The following is a 19922-nucleotide window of genomic DNA, read 5'->3' on the forward strand; positions in this document are numbered from 1 at the left end:
ATTCCAACAGAGGTGGCACTGTAATTTTTAATATGATTATCTGTGTAAGTTACATAAGAACATAAGAATAGCCTTACTGGGTCAGACCAAAGGTCCATCAAGCCCAGTAGCCCGTTCTCACAGTGGCCAATCCAGGTCCCTAGTACCTGGCAAAAACCCAAGGAGTAGAAACAACATTCCATGCTACCGATCCAGGGCAAGCAGTGGCTTCTCCTAGTCTCTCAATAACAGACTATATATAGAGACTTTTCCTCCAAGAAATTGTCCAAATCTCTCTTAAAACCAGCTTTGCTATCTGCTCTTACCACAACTTTTGGCAATGTGTTCCACAGTTCAACTATTCTTGTGCAAAAATATTTCCTCCTATTGGTTTTAAAAGTATTTCCCTGTAACTTTATCAAGTGTTCCCTACTCTTTGTAATTTTTGACGGAGTGGAAAAAAAAAAATTTTTGATCCACTTGTACTCATTCTACTCCGCTCAGGATTTTGTACACTTCAATCATATCTCCTCAGTCGTCTCTTTTCCAAGCAGAAGAGCCCTAACCTTTTTAGTCTTTCCTCATACAAGAGGAGCTCCATCCCCTTTATCATCTTGGTCGCTCTTCTTTGAACCTTTTCTAGTGCCACTATATCTTTCATGAGATAAGGAGACCAGAATTGAATGTAATACTCCAGATGAGGTCGCACCATGGAGCAATACAGGGGCATTATAACATTCTTAGTCTTGTTAACCATCCCTGTTTGCTTTTTTGTCCGCTGCCACACATTGGGCGGAAGGTTTCATCGTATTGTCTACGATGACACCCAGGTCCTTTTCTTGTGTGTCCTTCTTTGCACTTTTTGAATTAAATGATGAGCATGTGAAGGATCCCCTTATGTTGAATGTTTTTCTCATATGAGTGAAAGAATGACACATGCTAAAGAAATATCTAGCAGGACTCCTATGAATTCCAATTCCTGTGTTAAGCTTAAATGAGACTTGGGATAATTTATGATGAACTCTAGTAATTCCAACACCTGAATGGTTAAGTGCACTGATCCATTCTCTCCTTCTCACGAAGGCACTCTGATTCTTCTTCCTCAGATTCCCAGGAGCACTCTAAATCAGCCTCAAAAATACTCTAGAAGAGATTTCTAGTTTCTGCCTGTCTTAGTCTACTGACCCTCAGGATCAGGTTTTGACTGGGCACATTGAAACACCAAGGATCCCTGGATGTGCATGTGATGCTTCTTTCCCTGATGCACTGGAAATCAGACAAGATTTCTTCTGTAAGCAGTGCATGAGTCTTTGGTCTACTACTTTGACAGTTGATGTTGAGTGACAAAGCACTCCATCCATTCCTTGAACTTCATGTGTTATTCATAGGAGGCTGCCAATGACAAAAGGTGTAGATATAATAGTAAGAGTAGCTATGGTGTAACGGATCAGGGTCTCAGCTCTAATGCCATGAAAGAGAAGCAATCTTCACATCAATGACTTTAACAGGACCCCAGTGACTTTGGTGCTCTTGATGTCATGCTTTGAAGTGGTGAGATAAAGCATCTCATCTTCTGCCCGATATTCTACATTAAAATATCTTGGCACCATTGATGAGGCATGAATTGGATGGTAACTGATCCCAGTAGCCTCTATTGGATGTTAAGAATGATTAAGGCACTCAGTGTTGATGTGTCCCCGGTGCCTGATGCAGCCCAGGACTCATGGAAACCAATGTTTCCAATACTGATGTTCTGGTTTTACCTGCACTAAAATATGGTGCTTCTTTTCACAACCATGAATCCCTCTTGAGCACAGAATACATTAAAGGGATCGGGATCATGATCAGGCTCTAAGCATTGCTGGCACCAATTACATCTATAATCAGTATGGTCCTGCTACACCTGGAGAATGTCTCAAAGTTGTTAAGAACCTTCTTTGGGGACATATTGTCAGAAAAATAGCCACAACAAAAATCAAATCATTCAATGATGAAAAAGTACCCAAATGGATGCTTGAGGCCTACATAGCCTACCACCAAGCTGCCATCTGAAGGAGAATAAGTAGGAAGACCTTCATGAGAATGAAGGTGAATACCCCCATGAGACCCCAGAGATACTGTGTTGCTGAATTGAAGTTACCCAAGCCTTATGAGCAATGCAAAAAGTGCATATTTTCATATCAGCACAAATAATACTTCTGCAAGAGGCCTTCATCTCTGCCCTAGAAGCTAGCAAACACCTGCTGACTGACTGCATTAGATGTTCTGGGACTTTCCAAGAAAGTGATTGGGTCACAAGAAAACCAAACCACATGAATCTAGATCAAAATGACTTACCAGAAGTCATATTAATCACAAGTGAAAAGAGCTGACAGATCTACAATCAAGCCTAGGAGGGAGGGGGGCCCACTCTCAGGAATTATTGATCTTAGTATTAAGAATGCATTGTCAGGAGAATAGAAAAGTCATATTTGGCACAAGGTGACATCATGCTTCAATATGACTCAATGACCAATATGTATACCATCCAATCAACATAAATGACAAATGTGACAATCCAATAGAAATTAAGTATGTGATTTGTAACCAAGTAATATTCTTGACTTTAGGCTACTAAACTAGGGTATAAATTGTATACCTGGTGACTTAAGCTTCAGAATGGATTGGGCAACACATGACATACTGGTACTCTGTGTAAGCTCCTCCGTTAGCCTAATTTGCTGATACTATATTCTATTTGGATACTATTTTTGATGTAAGCTGTCTTCTATTTATTACTATTAAACATATATTATATACAGCAATTGGGTTATCGGTGTGAGGTCATTATTATTACTCTGAAGAGGCTTAGCAGCAGCCTCTTCACATCAAAAAGGAAATTTTAAATGATCAAAAGCCCTATTGCAAAGGGTACCATACAATAGTGACACACAAACTTTGAGCAGAAATAGAAAAAAAAAAAAAAAAAAAAGCACTGAAAACAGCCACAAGGAAAAACATCTGATCGGCTTTGCGGAAAGTAAAAGACTAACAGGTGGGAACAGATGTGCATGTGCAGTTGTATACTCTCAAAAACCTCTTTATCTTCAGTATTGCAGAAGATTTTCTGCACAGGATCTGACATCACCATTGGTTTATGTTTTGGCACAAAAACCAGCCTGAAATTCATGCATCCTTAGCTGAAACAAACTCTTCATCCCCGCCCCCACTGTGCCACTCCCTTTATCAATATATTTACATTTTTCACATAAAGTTATGAAAAATTAGAAAGTCGGTATTTGCCATCTAACAGGAGAGAAGGGTTGAAAACATACCATTAGAAGACATTAGTTCATCAATGAGGTCATCACTAATAAGCCCTATGAAAAAAAACCCAAAATATATATTTGTAAGAATTATTTTTTTCAACTTTTAAATTTTCTACAGCTGCTAGTATAGTATAGATTATATTTCTTCGGACGTGCATATTATGCCAGACCTGACTGAGAATTTCCAGAGTAAAATGAACAAAAATACAGTTGTTGCAGTTCTCTCATATTTGACTGATTATTAAAAATGAAAGACATTATTCATACTCTTATTTTTATTTAAAAAAGGAAATAAGCTAGCTAAAAGTAAACTGTGGCCACAGCCACTAATTTCCTGTAGTGGATATTTCAAGCTTCTGTGGTAGTTTTCTGAATTCTGCAGCAATTTTTTGCATATTTGCATATTGAACAACTATTTATCTTGATAATCTTCTTTCTAGTAGAAAGACATACACGTCTTAAATAGTGGGTTGTGTGCCCATACAGCAATGTTACTTACCGTAACAGTTGTTATCCAGGGACAGCAGGCAGCTATTCTCACTAGTGGGTGATGTCATCCGACAGAGCCCCGATACGGACATCTTGAAAGCATGTCTTGCTTGAAGAAACTTAGAAGTTTCGAGATGCCCGCACCGCGCATGCGCCAGTGCCTTCCCGCCCGATGTACCGGGCGTGTCTCCTCAGTTCAGGTAGCTAGCCTGAGAAGCCAACCCAGGGGAGGTGGGTGGGACATGAGAATAGCTGCCTGCTGTCCCTGGATAACAACTGTTACGGTAAGTAACATTGCTTTATCCCAGGACAAGCAGGCAGGTATTCTCACTAGTGTGTGACCTCCAAGCTAACCCCAATGGGATGGTGGGAGAGTTGGCAACTTAAGAAAACAAATTTTGTAATACAGTTTGGCCAAACTGTCCATCCCGTCTGGAGAAAGTATCCAGACAATAATGAGAGGTGAAGGTATGAACCGAGGACCAAGTGGCAGCCTTACAAATCTCCTCAATCGGTGTCGATCTGAGGAAGGCTACAGAGGCTGCCATTGCTCTGACCTTGTGGGCTGTGACCTTACAGGGAAGGGATAATCCAGCCTGGGCATAGCAGGAAGAGATACAATCCGCCATCCAGTTAGAGATGGTGCGCTTCGATACAGGTCGTCCCAACTTGCTTGGATCAAAGGAGACGAAAAGTTGAGGTGCAGTTCTGTGTGGCTTTGTGCGATCCAAGTAGAAAGCCAGAGCACGTTTACAGTCCAGAGTGTGCAAAGCAGATTCTCCAGGATGAGAATGAGGCTTTGGAAAAAACACTGGAAGCACGATGGATTGATTGATGTGAAATTCAGAGACCACTTTAGGTAAGAATTTTGGATGAGTACGGAGAACCACCTTGTCATGATGGAATACAGTGAAGGGTGGATCTGCCACTAGGGCCTGAAGCTCACTGACTCGGCGAGCTGACGTGAGGGCCACCAGGAAAACCACCTTCCAGGTGAGATACTTAAGAGGAGCCGTTTTGAGAGGTTCAAACGGAGGCTTCATAAGATGAGACAGGACAACATTGAGATCCCAAACCACAGGAGGAGGTTTGATAGGAGGATTGACATGAAAAAGTCCTTTCATAAATTTGGAAACCACAGGATGAGCAGACAAAGGTTTCCCCTGTAGAGGCTGATGGAAAGCCCCAATAGCACTCAGGTGGACTCGTATAGAAGTAGACTTGAGACCAGACTGGGACAGGTGTAGAAGATAGTCCAATACAGACGATAGAGAAGCTTTCTGAGGTTCTGTAGCATTGGAAATACACCAGGTCGAGAATCTCGTCCATTTTTGGGAATAGCATTGTCGAGTAGCAGGCTTCCTGGAAGCCTCCAAGACCTCCCTCACAGCCTGAGAGAACTGGTGAGGGGTTATGTTGAAAGGAACCAAGCTGTCAGGTGGAGAGACTGCAGGTTGGGATGAAGCAGTGAACCTTGATGTTGAGTAAGCAGTGAAGGAAACACTGGAAGAAGTATTGGTTCCCTGCTGCTGAGTTGAAGTAGAAGGGAGAACCAAGGTTGTCTCGGCCACCGAGGAGCAATCAGGATCATGGTGGCACGGTCTGATCTTAACTTGACCAGAGTCTTCTGAATGAGAGGAAAGGGAGGAAACGCATAAAGGAAGCGATTCCCCCACTCCAGTAGAAAGGCGTCTGCCTCGAGGCGGAGAGGAGTGTAGATCCTGGAGCAAAACTGAGGCAGCTTGAAGTTGTGGGGGGCTGCAAAGAGGTCTATCTGAGGTGTCCCCCATTGTGCAAATATCTGATGAAGGGGTTTGGAATTGAGCGTCCATTCGTGAGGTTGGAGAAGACGGCTCAATTTGTCTGCCAAGACATTGTTCTTCCCCTGAATGTAGACAGCCCTGAGGAAGGTGTTGTGGCGGATCGCCCAATCCCAGACTCGAAGAGCTTCCTGGCAAAGGGAGGCCGAGCCCGTGCCTCCTTGCTTGTTCACATAATACATGGCGACCTGATTGTCGGTGCGAATTAGGACCACCATGTCGTGAAGGAGATGTTGAAAAGCCTGAAGAGCATTGAAGATGGCTCTGAGCTCCAGAAGATTGATTTGATGGAGTCGTTCCGCACTGGTCCAGAACCCCTGAGTGCGAAGACCATCCCCAAGCATAGTTCGATGAATCGGTCGTGAGAACCTTCTGGTGGGGAGGAGAGTGAAACAGCAAACCTCTGGATAGAATCGAAGAGGTCATCCACCAAAGAAGAGACTGCCGTAGAGCAGGAGTGACTACAATGTGTCGGGACAATGGGTCGGAGACCTGAGTCCACTGAGATGCCAAGGTCCATTGAGGGATTCTGAGATGTAGTCTGGCAAAAGGCGTCACATGAACTGTGGATGCCATGTGACCCAAGAGGACCATCATGTGTCTCGCTGAGATGGACGGGCGAGAAGACACCGACTGGCAGAGTAGAAGAAGAGCATCCATGCGCTGAGGAGGGAGGAACGCTCGAAGTTGGATGGTATCCAGGACCGCCCCGATGAAGGGGAGAGTCTGGGTGGGCTGAAGATGTGACTTGGGAAAGTTGATCTCGAAGCCCAAGCTCTGCAGAAAACAAATCGTGGTCAAGGTCGCCGAAATGATCTCTGGGGCCGACGGGGCCTTGATGAGCCAGTCGTCGAGGTATGGAAACACCTGAAGACCCATGTTCCGGAGTGCAGCGGCCACCACCACCAGACACTTCGTGAAGACTCTGGGCGAAGAGGAAAGGCCAAATGGAAGCACTCGATACTGCAGATGTAGATGTCCCACCCGAAATCTGAGGAACTTGCGGGAGGCCGGATGAATCGGGATGTGAGTGTAGGCCTCCTTGAGGTCCAGAGAGCATAACCAATCGTTCTGCTCGAGTAGGGGGTAGAGAGAGGCAAGGGTCAGCATGCGGAACCGCTCCTTGACCAAAAACTTGTTGAGGACTCGAAAGTCCAAAATGGGACGCAGATCGCCCGTCTTCTTCGGAACCAAGAAATACCGGGAGTAGAACCCCCGGTTTTGCTGATCTACTGGCACCAGCTCGACGGCTCGAAGCCGAAGCAGAGCCTGCGCCTCCTGTAGAAGAAGAGCGGTCTGCATCGAGTTGGAAGGATACTCTCTTGGAGGGTGGTCCGGGGGGACCCGTTGGAAATGAAGAGAGTATCCCTCTCTTACGATGGTAAGGACCCAAAGGTCCGAGGTGATCGACTCCCATTGATGATAAAAATGGTGGAGTCGACCCCCGATGGGAAAAACAAGGGAAGACAGAACGTCGGTTATGCTCCCTGGAAGAGAGTCAAAAGGGCTGAGTGGCCTTGGGTGCAGCCGGCATCTGAGGCTTCTGCTGAGACTTCTGTGGAGGCTGCCTCTTCGCAGGCTGTCTCGCTAGGGGAGCCTGTCTTGGTTGATAACGCCTCTGGTAGATTTGAGGCGGTCTAGATGGACGAGACTGTTGAGGCTTAGGCTTAGGACGCAGAATGGATTGAAAAGACTTCTCGTGGTCCGAAAGCTTTTTAGTGACAGTCTCGATAGACTCATCGAATAGATCCGCTCCCGCACAAGGCACATTAGCCAATCTGTCTTGGAGGTTTGGATCCATATCAATAGTGCGAAGCCAGGCCAGGCGACGCATGGCGACTGAGCAGGCCGCAGCACGTGCCGAGAGCTCGAAGGCATCGTATGAGGATTGCATCAGCTGCAGCCGCAACTGGGACAGGGTTGCCACCACCTCCTCAAACTGGAAACGAGCTTCAGCATCGATGAAAGGGACGAACTTGCGGAGGACCGGCAAGAAGAAATCCAAATAAGAAGAGAAGAAGAAATTGTAATTGAGCACTCGAGTCGCCATCATCGAATTTTGGTAAACTCGTCTACCAAACTTGTCCATCGTTCTCCCCTCCCTGCCCGGAGGCACAGAAGCGTAGACCTGGGAAGGGTGAGAACGCTTGAGAGAAGACTCGACCAGCAGAGACTGATGAGAAAGTTGAGCTCCCTCAAACCCCTTGTGGTGAACGATGCGGTATCGAGCATCCAGCTTGCTGGGAACCGCAGGGATAGAATACGGTGTCTCAAAACAGCGCATGAAAGTCTGGTCCAGCAATTTATGCAAAGGAAGCCGAAGAGTCTCCGCCGGAGGGTGAGGCAAATGCATCGTATCCAAATACTCTTTAGAATATTTAGATCCAGTATCCAAAGTCACATCTAAGTCATCCGCCATCTGTCGGAGAAAAGATGAGAAAGACAATTGGTCCGCCAAGGCCGGCCGCCGAGACGGACTAGACGAAGTGGAAGCCTCCGGGTCTAGGGAGAGCTGAGACCGGCATGGAGAATAAGAGGTAGATGGTTCCTCATACTCTGGTCCCTCCGGTTGGGAAACATCGGACGATGAGTATCCCAAACGTTGCATCTTTTTCTGTGGGGACACTTCCGAATGACGTGAGGAGTGTCGAGATGAATGACGAGAACGATGCCCCTCCCGGTGCCGGGATGGGGAGCGAGAACTTCTGTGCATCGCACGATCCCCCGAAGCCTCTAAGGAATGGATGGGGCTCGAAGCGGTGGATCGCAGAGGTGGCAAGGACGCGGACTCACGCAGCGCCACCCAAGTCTGGTATGGAGTGCGGAAGAACTCTTCCTGCGATGCAGTATGCCCAGGACTCCGAATATCAGGGACCGTCCCAGCGCCCTGTTGCCTTGGAGGAGTAATGGGCTCTAAAGGTGGCATATCAGGAAGGGAAGCCCTCCTGGAGGCATCCGCCGCCCTCCGCCGATCCCCCTCGTCGAGCAGCGAGATCGAACGGCGAGGGGGAGGGGGAGGGGGCGGACCGCCCTCAGGGACCGGTGCTCGGACTTCACCCTGAATGTTGGCGATAAGCCGGGGTCCCATAGTTTGCATAAGCTCGACAAACTGAGCTTCCAGCAGGGATCGAAGCGAAGCCGATATGGAGGGATCCGCACCGAAAGGGGGTCCTCCTGCACGGTCTTCGCGCTCCTTCGCGGCCAAGTGCTTCTGCTTAGTAGCTTTGGGCACCTTGATGACCACGGGAGGGACAGTGGAAGGCGGTACCTGAACCGAAGAGACCGAGGCAGGCGCCGCAGCGGAACTGGAAGCCGCAGCTGGTGTAAACGATGCTGGCTTCACGATGCCGGATGCGGAAGTCGTCGATGCAGGTTTCGAGCGAATCGGTGAAACCTCAGCAGATGTAGAAGCAGACAGATCCTTGGCAGTCTCCATCTTGAACATCGACTCCCAAAGTAAGCAACGCCGCTTAAACGAGCGCGCAGTGAGCATGGAACAAGACCTGCATGATTTCGGAACGTGGTCCGGACCAAGACACTGAAGGCAGCGTCGATGCGGGTCCGTCAACGAAATCGCACGCTGGCACTTGCTGCACTTTTTAAAACCGGTGATTGGCCGTGACATAGGCCGGAAAATCGACGCTGCAATGTCGAAAGAGGTAGGCCGCAGCCACGAGGCCGGGCCGGCCGAACCGCCGGAAGAAATAATTTTGAACTTTTTTTTTTTTTTTTTTAAATAAAGTAAAGTAAAGTGAATTCAAAGAAATAAACCAAAACGCGGGTCAAAGAAGGCAAAGAAAAACTGAAATTCAGTCAGCGCAGATTGAAGATAACTTCTCAGCTCCGCGGAAAGAAAAGAACTGAGGAGACACGCCCGGTACATCGGGCGGGAAGGCACTGGCGCATGCGCGGTGCGGGCATCTCGAAACTTCTAAGTTTCTTCAAGCAAGACATGCTTTCAAGATGTCCGTATCGGGGCTCTGTCGGATGACATCACCCACTAGTGAGAATACCTGCCTGCTTGTCCTGGGATAATCGCAAGTCTGTAAAGGGCATCATCTTTATTTTTCGGCAGCTCCTCTTCTGACACTGCTTTATGCTCCTCAGTTCATACCAAAGCAATTGAGAAAGCAATATAAAGAAAGAGGAGGGGTATGGGAAACTCCCTGTCCAGCCCAAATCTGTTTGGACCATAAAGAAAATTGATTAGGGGGAAAAAGATTGGGACTTATATACTGCCTTTTTGTGGTTTTACAACCACACAAAGTGGTTTTCATAAAGGCACATCAGGCATTTTTCTTATCTGTCCTGTGGGCTCACAATCTATCTAATGTACCTAGGGCAGTGAAGCATTAAGTGACTTGCCCAGGGGGCTGAACCCACCTCAGGGTGCTGAGGCTGTAGCTCTAACCACTCTGCCACACACCTCCTGATTAGAAAAAAATGAAACCATACCATAGCACAATAAACATTAACATTGAAATAATAACCACACCCCCAAGTCTTTGTGGAATTATCCCTCCTGCAGAGGCATCCATCTAAAATTGCTGAGCTGTCCAGGATATTCAATACTTTGCGAACCCCAGAGCAGCAGCAAATCAAACATAGGCCCATTACATCTAGGTCTGAGACTGTAAGCAGGCAACATGAAAATCTGACAAGGAAGAATTGTCAAGACTTGTATGCCTTTCTACTAGTAAGCTGTCTCTCGAGTCTGGAGTAGGATAAAGGAGCCTGCTGACAAAACAGAAGCCATTCTGGAAAACAATGACTTCTGTTGCCCGTAGTACAATTTTGAATGGGTAATTCAACCCAGGACAGAGAAAAATGCTTCAGTACCTGAATGTAAACCACCTAGATTATAAGTCGTATATAAATACTAAAAATAAATAAATTCCCAGAGGGGAATTTTGTGTTATTTGTACATGAATGACAGCTATTTGAGGATTGATTCTCTTGGGACCCCTTGGGGGGGGGTAAGGTTAAAGTTATTGTTTTGACTGTTTTGTTTTCCAAATTAGCATAAAAATGGAATAATATTGGATTTTTGTTAATGTATTGTTCTCAAGCTTAAAAAAATTTGACTATAAATTGCTCAAGTTGTCTTCATCATATCAGGCTATTTTGCCTGGAATTCACCGCCTTCCTCAATTAAGAGGCCCTTTTCAAGGCTGTGGTTTAACACATGCTTATTGCAGCAAAAAGTGGTATATTGTGATGGGAATTGTGAAGTATTTTAACTGCAGTAGATTGTATGAGCTACATATGTTTGAGGGAATAGAGGAGAAGTCCTGTGTAGGGAGAGCTGTAATAGTCAAAGTGGGTCATGACAAGGGTCAGAAGAACAGTATGAATACGCAGGAGAGAAAAAAAGAAGAGTAAATGCAGTATATGGTGAAGAAAGAAGAGCAGACACTAGAGTTCATTGGTGGTTTGAATAAAAGCTTAGTATTGAAGATGACACCCAGAATTTTGAAGAAGTCTTGAATGGGAGGGTATGACCATCATAAGCACAAGGGTGCAGCGAGTTGAATAAATATCTGAAAGTCAGAAGGACGGCTAAAGTCTGTCTGAAAAATGTCCACAGTTTACAGTTCTACCTGTAGTGTTCCAACTATCCCTCCACTACATCAAAGAGCCTGCATTCCCTGCCTCCAGTGTTATTAGTGGCACCAGCAAGCCTGATAACTTCCTGAATATACTGTTTTCACAGTTCCACCAACCAAATCCTTGCAAAAAAGGATCCCATGGCTTTGTCTATTTTCAGTTTTTCAAGTTGTTCATAAATATTTTCTTTTATAAATGTTGCAATATCTACTCCATTCCCACATATATCTTTGTCAGCTGACCATGGTCCTTCTTCCATGAAAAAAGAAAGAAATGCTTGTTTCTCATCATGTTTCACATAAGAAATGGAACTCACTTGGAGGAAAAAAAGGCGAATAGTGGAATGACTCAGGGATCGACACTGGGGTCAATTTTATTCAATAAATATTTGTGAGGAAAATAGCTGGAGGGATAGAGGAAAAAGTTTGCTTTCTTGCAGATAATGTGAAGATTTGCAATAAAGTGTATATTCCAGATGGAACAGACCACATTAGAAACTGACCACAAAAATTCAAAGAATAATCTAATATTTGCACTTCTTTGCATTAAATTTTAAATTCCAGAGTGAATGTACTTGAGATGTAGAAATAAAGGTGTTGTAAGTGATAGGGGGCAAGATGTTGATATGCATGGACTGGGAGCGGGACCTTAAGATGATAATGTCTGAAAATCTTAGGACAGCAAAAACAATATGAGAAGGTAGTGGCCAAATCAGAAGGATGCTAGGCTACATAGAGATACTTGAAAAGTCACAAAAATAAGCAACAGAAATGGGATGCGGTATTGAGTAACAGCATCTGAAACTTTTGCCTTACGTTTGCAGTGTTATTTACTAAGTTTGAACTACTGCCTGCACATGGTTCCTGAGGATGGAGTTCTGTGCCTTGAAACCAAGCCTGGTTGAACTTAACAACTTGCATTATGTATCATGAACAGCCACCAGAGACCAGTAGAATCCTCCTCTAAATTCCATCCAGGAACTGGATTGGGGCGAGGAGGAGCTTACTTCCTTGATTGGAGGAGTACGTGGTTTCCCTTTGTATTTATCCCTAGGGATTTATTCTGCTCCTCTGGATTCTGTCATGCAATTTCCTGTGGAGGATGATGCTAGTTTTTAGTTTCTAGACCCCACCTTCACCCTTTTCCCCAACCCCTGGGTTTTCCAATGTGACAGGACTTAGACCCTATCGAAATAATCCACTGCCTCTTTACCTAAAGGAATGTAATCAAGAAGGCAGTTGTGTAGATGGCTCTTTTGCATTTGGGAAGTAGCCATAGGTGGAGCTGATGTTGTCAGGTCAATAAACTAAGAAACTTAGGATGGAAAATTATCTTTTGCCTCTTTCTGACAAACTCAAAAGGGAGAACAGGCCTCCTGAGATTGATTCCTGGTTATTGGCCTAGCTGCTGGATTTCTGTGGAGGTGAGGGAAAACAGGGTTTTTGTTGATACTTGTACTGTATTTTTTGTGATTTATAAAATGACAGCTATAGAGAACATGGTTTCTTTTTATACTTTACGCGGATGGGATCAGACTGAGCTTGCGGGGACATGGACAAACTTTGTGTTATTCTCTATTTAGACAGAGCTAGGAAGGAGCCAGATATCATTGCATACAACAATATCAATGACACAAGGAAATGCAGGAGGGAGATTCTAGAGGCTAAATTTAAGTTTTTAGATAACTGAAATTCAAGAGACCTTGGAGCAACTCTGGAGGTTAAAATGACAAAGAGACAGGAGTGGAAGATGGATGCAAGTAGACGTAGAGACCTGGAACAAAAGGTGGCAACAGAAGGGATGGGAGACAAAAGGACTGGAAGGATGAAAGAGAAAAATGGATTGAAGGGTTATGCTAACTGTAAAATGTAAGAAAAGCGATAGAGTTGTGAAAAATGTCAAGTTACGAGAAATGAGAGTTGATAAAGATGATGCAACATGAAGAGAAGAGGAGAAAGCTTGCCTCTGTTTGTGTGAGGAGGAGAAACCTGGTCACTATTCCACTATCCATTAGATTTTAAACTGAATTTGTTGAATTATCTGACTGATAATTTAAAGAATGGTCATATTATAATAACTCCAATCCCCAAAAAACCCAGAATCATTAGCATTAATCACTAATTATAGACCAGTAGCATCCATTCCATTTTTTGTAAAAATTATGGAAGGACTGGTCCATTCTCAACTAATGGAATATCTTGATCAATTTTCTCTCTTGCATGAATCTCAATCTGGTTTTAGACCTTTATTTAGTACAGAGACAGTAATTGCGGCTATTTTGGACAATTTACATTCTTTGTTTAGTAAAGGTCTTAATGCCTTGATCATGCAATTTGATATAAGTTCTGCATTTGATTTAGTGGACCATGGTAAATTGCTGCAATGTTTGGATGCTATTGGTATTAGAGGAGAGATGTTAGAATGGTTTTGGGGCTGTCTCGTCTCGCACCTATCAAGTTCGTTTAAATAATGATCTTTCAGGTATTTGGAATAATTAATCTGGCATTTCGCATAATTAATCTGGCATTTCGCAAGGTTCACCATTGTCCCCATTGCTCTTTAACGTTTATATGTCATCATCAATTGTCCCAGTTGGGGATAAAGCTATTTAGTTATGCAGATGATTTTACCATCATTATTCCATTTGCTATTTCTCTTTCTGAAGTTATTCCTAAAGCAACAGAAGTATTAGGTCTAATGGAGCGATGGATGACTGATTTCAGACTGAAGCTTAACTCAGAAAAAACACAGACTGAAGCTTAACTCAGAAAAAACAAAGTTTTTTGTTACTTCACCGCGCCCATTTAGCACAGTTACTTACCGTAACAGGTGTTATCCAGGGACAGCAGGCAGATATTCTTAACACATGGGTGACGTCACCGACGGAGCCCTCGGTACGGACCTTTTAACTAGAAGTTTCTAGTTGGCCGCACCGCGCGTGCGCGAGTGCCTTCCCGCCCGACGGAGGAGTGCGTGGTCCCCAGTTAGGATAAGCCAGCTAAGAAGCCAACCCGGGGAGGTGGGTGGGACTTAAGAATATCTGCCTGCTGTCCCTGGATAACACCTGTTACGGTAAGTAACTGTGCTTTATCCCAGGACAAGCAGGCAGCATATTCTTAACACATGGGTGACCTCCAAGCTAACAAAGAGGGAGGAGGGATGGTTGGCCATTAGGAAAATAAATTTTGTAACACAGATTGGCCGAAGTGTCCATCCCGTCTGGAGAATGCATCCAGACAGTAGTGAGTAGTGAACGTGTGAACTGAGGACCAAGTGGCCGCCTTGCAGATTTCCTCGATGGGCGTGGAACGGAGGAAAGCCACAGAAGCAGCCATAGCTCGGACTCTGTGGGCCGTGACAGATCCTTCCAGAGAGAGACCGGCCCGAGCATAACAGAAGGCAATACAGGCAGCAAGCCAATTTGAAAGTGTCCGTTTGGAGACAGGACGGCCCAAACGGTTGGGATCGAAAGACAAAAAGAGCTGAGGGGATGTTCGGTGAGCTCTGGTACGATCAAGGTAGTAAGCAAGGGCACGCTTACAATCCAGCGTGTGCAACGCCTGTTCTCCAGGATGCGAGTGAGGCTTAGGGAAGAAGACGGGAAGCACAATGGACTGGTTGAGGTGAAAAGCTGAGACCACCTTGGGAAGGAATTTAGGGTGGGTACGCAGAACAACCTTGTCATGGTGAAAAACAGTGAACGGTGGGTCGGCAACCAGTGCATGCAGTTCGCTAACCCTCCTGGCAGAGGTGATGGCAATTAGGAAAAGCACCTTCCAGGTAAGAAGCCTGAATGAAGTTGTGGCAAGAGGCTCAAACGGAGGTTTCATAAGGGCAGAGAGAACCACATTCAGGTCCCAGACGACGGGAGGAGGCTTGAGAGGCGGTTTGATGTTGAAGAGCCCTCTCATAAATCTTGAAACCAGAGGATGAGCCGTGAGGGGTTTTCCGAGAATAGGCTCGTGAAACGCAGTGATGGCACTGAGGTGGACTCTGATGGAAGTGGTTTTGAGGCCAGCGTTGGACAGCGAGAGCAAATAGTCCAAGACAGTTTCCACCGCCAAAGAGGTGGGTTCTTGATGATGCCGGAGACACCACGAGGAGAATCTGGTCCACTTCTGATGGTAACATTGAAGAGTGGCCGGTTTCCTGGAGGCGTCCAAAATGAGGCGGACCGGTTGAGATAGATTCTCCGGAGAGGTCAGCCCGAGAGAAACCAAGCTGTCAGGTGGAGGGAAGACAGGTTGGGATGTAGTAGAGACTGATTCTGCTGTGTAAGTAGAGTAGGAAACACAGGAAGAGGAATGGGCTCCCTGGAGCTGAGTTGAAGCAGAAGGGAGAACCAGTGTTGACGAGGCCACCGAGGGGCGATGAGGATCATGGTGGCATTGTCCTTGCGGAGTTTGGACAAGGTCCGCAACATCAAAGGAAGTGGAGGGAAGGCATAGAGGAACCGATCCCTCCAGTCGAGCAGGAATGCATCCGGGGCCAGACGGTGAGGAGAGAAGAGTCTGGAACAGAATTGGGGCAGCTGATGGTTGTGAGGTGCTGCAAAGAGGTCCACCTGCGGAGTGCCCCATCGAGCAAAGATGGAGAGTAGAGTCGGAGGGTCCAACGTCCACTCGTGAGGTTGAAGGATGCGGCTGAGATTGTCGGCCAGAGAGTTCTGTTCGCCCTGGATATAGACCGCCCTGAGAAAGAGATTGCGGTCCGTGGCCCAGGTCCAGATGCGCAGAGCCTCCAGACAAAGGGGGCGAGATCCGGTGCCGCCCTGCTTGTTTATGTAGTACATGGCGACTTGATTGTCTGTGCACAGGAGGAGGACTTGAGGACAGAGAAGATGCTGGAAAGCCTTGAGGGCGTAGAATATGGCTCTGAGTTCCAGGAAATTGATGTGATGACGACGCTCCTGTGGGGTCCAAAGTCCCTGGGTGCGTAGATCTCCCAGGTGAGCTCCCCACGCGTAGGGGGACGCATCTGTGGTGATGATCATAGAGTGGGGGGGCAGATGGAAAAGTAGACCCCTGGAAAGATTTGAGGAGTTCAACCACCATTGGAGAGATTGCTGAAGAGATGATGTCACAGAGATGGGATGAGAAAGAAGATCCGTAGTCTGTGACCACTGGTTGGCGAGCGTCCACTGAGGTGTACGAAGGTGGAGACGAGCCAGAGGAAGGACATGCACTGTCGAGGCCATGTGACCCAGGAGGACCATCATCTGTCGAGCAGGAATGGAGGGATGCATGAGTACCTGACGGCAGAGATGGAGCAGGGTCTGCTTGCGATCGGAGGGGAGAAAAGCCCTCATTAGCGTGGTGTCCAGAACTGCTCCAATGAATTGAAGTCGCTGGGTGGGAAGCAGATGCGACTTGGGGTAGTTGATCTCGAACCCCAGGAGGTGGAGGAGAGAGATGGTGTGATGAGTAGCCTGTAGCACAAGTGGAGACGTAGGTGCTTTCACCAACCAATCGTCCAAATAGGGGAACACCTGGAGGTTGTGAGACCTGAGGAAGGCCGCTACCACTATAAGGCACTTGGTGAAGACCCTGGGTGAGGAGGCGAGGCCGAACGGTAGCACCTTGTACTGATAGTGGTGGTGCAGTACCTGGAATCGCAGGTAGCGGCGAGAATGTTGATTGATGGAGATGTGAGTGTAGGCCTCTTTGAGGTCCAGGGAACATAGCCAGTCGTGTTGAGAAAGAAGAGGATAGAGCGTGGCAAGGGAGAGCATTCTGAACTTCTCCTTGACCAGACACTTGTTGAGGTCCCTGAGATCGAGAATGGGACGGAGGTCTCCCGTCTTTTTGGGTACCAGGAAGTAGCGGGAGTAGAATCCCTGCCCCCTTTGATCTGGAGGTACTTCTTCGATGGCATTGAGAAGGAGGAGGGATTGAACCTCCCTCAGGAGGAGGGGGGTTTGAGATGAGTTTGAAGCAGACTCTACGGGAAGGTTGTCCGGAGGCAGAGTCTGGAAGTTGAGAGAGTAGCCGTGGCGGATGATGTTGAGGACCCACTGGTCCGACGTGATGACTTCCCAACGGCTTGAGAAAATGGTGAGACGACCCCCGATAGGCTGTGGAAGAGGCAGCGAGGGTGGATGACTGGCTATGCCCTGGAGAGAAGAGTCAAAAGGGCTGAGATTGTTTAGCAGGCTGAGGAGGCTTGGAGGGTTGGGTGGCCTGAGACCGAGCCTGGGCATGGTGCTGCTGTTGACGGGGTCGCCGAGATTGTTGGGGAGGCGGATTGAGTGGCCTGGCTGAGAACCTCCGCTGGTAGGATGATTGAGGCCGATAGGGTCGAGCAGGCGGAGCCTTCTTTTTCGGCTTGATTAGGGTGTCCCACCTAGTCTCATGGGCGGAGAGTTTCTGGGTGGTGGAATCCAGTGACTCTCCAAAAAGCTCATCCCCGAGACAGGGGGCGTTGGCCAGGCGGTCCTGGTGGTTGATGTCCAGGTCGGAGACTCTGAGCCAGGCCAAGCGACGCATGGCTACAGCCATGGCAGAGGCCCGAGAGGTGAGCTCGAAGGAGTCGTAGATCGAGCGGACCATATACTTGCGCATTTGGAGAAGGCCAGATATGTGCTGCTGGAATAGCGGGACCTTGCGCTCAGGAAGGTACTTCTGGAGGGCAGACAGCTGTTGGACCAAGTGTTTGAGATAAAAGGAAAAATGGAAGGAATAGTTGTTTGCCCTGTTGGCAAGCATGGCATTTTGGTAAAGCCTCTTGCCAAACTTGTCCATGGTCTTACCTTCTCTGCCAGGAGGGGTAGAGGCATAGACACTGGAGCCCTGAGTCTTTTTTAAGGTGGATTCCACCAGAAGGGACTCATGGGGCAATTGAGATTTGTCGAATCCTGGAATAGGGATGACACGGTAAAGGTTGTCCAGTTTACGGGGAGCTCCCGGTACCGTGAGGGGATTTTCCAAATTTTTGTAGAATGTCTCCCGTAAGATGTCATGTACGGGAAGTTTGAGGAACTCTTTAGGAGGTTGCTCAAAGTCTAAGGCTTCTAAAAAGGCTTGGGACTTTTTGGAGTCAGATTCAAGGGGAAGTGACAGAGCAGCAGACATTTCCCTCAGAAATTTAGAAAAAGAGGACTGCTCAGGTTTAGAGGAGGCATCAGGCGCCGATGGTTCCTCATCAGATGAGGAGGGATCCTCCTCGGTACCGAGAGGAGTCTCCTCCCATAAATCCGGATCCCTGACTTCTGGTGCGTGTCGGGACACCGGGGTGGAGGGTGCGGTGTGGTGAGTTTTGGACAAAGATTTACCAGAGCGCACCGAAACGGCACCAGGGGAGGACGATCGGCGTCGTTCTCGGTCCCGAGAAGAGTGCCGTACCGCCTGGTGCCGAGCAGGATCCACTGTGGTTCGAGAATGAACCACAGGATCATCAGGAAGTTGTTGTGCCGAAAGGATCGGCATCGAGGTGTTTACCGGTACCGAAGGAGTGGACACCGGGGGCTCGGTGCGGGGCTCGGGCCGGTCTGGTACCGGAAGGAGCGGTGCCAGGATAGAGGGTAGCAGTTGTTCAAGCTGTTTCTTCAACTGCTCCTGAAGCTGAGTTTGTAGGATGGCCGAGATACGGTCATCCAGGGGTGGCATCGGAACCGCTTTCTTTTTCTTCGGTTCCTTGGATGCCGCTCCACGCCCCGGCGATGAGGAGGCCGATGACGAGGCACTCACCGTTATCGGGGCGGAGCGTTTACGGGACCGGTGCGATGCCGGTATGGACGGTGTCGTCACCGTAGCTGGAGGGCGCTCGAGGGAAGAGGAAGGCTTCTTAGCCGGCTTACCTGGCGCCAGTGGCGCCGATGCGGGATCGGTCGGTGTCGAGCTGGACGGTGCCGATTTCTGCGGTACCGCCGCTGAGGGTGATGAATCCATCGCCGACTCGGAGCCGAAGAGCAGGGTTTGCTGGATTCTTCGGTTTTTAAGAGTACGTTTTTGTAAAGTGGCACAGCGGGTGCAGGAGTCTGCCCGATGCTCCGGACCCAGGCACTGCAAACACCAATTGTGTGGGTCAGAAACGGAGATCGGGCGTGCACACCGCTGGCACTTCTTAAAACCGACCTGCGGGGGCATGAAGGGGAAGATAGCCTCCGCAAAATCGAAGTCCGAGGCCTGTATAATGGCAACAGGCCCCGCCGGGGCAAAAACGAAAGAAACAATAAAAATCAAAGTTTTTTTTTTTTTTTTTTTTGTAATTGAAAGAAAAAGGAAACCCGGAGGTAGAGGAAGAAAAAAAATATAACAAAAGCGCGAGCGGGAAGGCAAAAAGTGATTTCAACGGCCGTTGAAAAAATACACGCGTCTTCTTCGCTCCGCGGAAACGAAGAAACTGGGGACCACGCACTCCTCCGTCGGGCGGGAAGGCACTCGCGCACGCGCGGTGCGGCCAACTAGAAACTTCTAGTTAAAAGGTCCGTACCGAGGGCTCCGTCGGTGACGTCACCCATGTGTTAAGAATATGCTGCCTGCTTGTCCTGGGATAAGATACTAAAACATCATTGCGTATAAATAAATTCAGCTATCCTATTCAATCTACCATTAAAATTTTGGCAATAATACTGGACCAGGGCTTGACTATGAAGAACCAGGTGGACTCTTTGGTCAGAAAGGATTTCTCTACTCTTTGGAAGCTTCGGTCTGTTAGGGCGTATTTTGATGTTTCATCATTTAGAGTTTTGGTACAGTCTCTTATACTGAGCCAACCTGAT

General features: G+C 47.3%; 1 protein-coding gene across 1 annotated transcript in view; it reads right to left on the reverse strand.

Annotated features, from left to right (window-relative positions):
* The window catches only part of E2F5 (E2F transcription factor 5), a 113512-nt gene that overhangs the window by 17758 nt on the left and 75832 nt on the right, over window positions 1–19922 (reverse strand). The window contains exon 8 of the mRNA XM_033929392.1: window positions 3294–3338. Within this exon, the coding sequence (XP_033785283.1) occupies window positions 3294–3338 (45 nt within the window). The remainder of the gene's footprint in view (window positions 1–3293; window positions 3339–19922) is intronic.

Source organism: Geotrypetes seraphini, chromosome 2 (genome assembly GCF_902459505.1).
Source record: "Geotrypetes seraphini chromosome 2, aGeoSer1.1, whole genome shotgun sequence".
In the NCBI taxonomy this organism is placed as follows: Eukaryota; Metazoa; Chordata; class Amphibia; order Gymnophiona; family Dermophiidae; genus Geotrypetes; species Geotrypetes seraphini.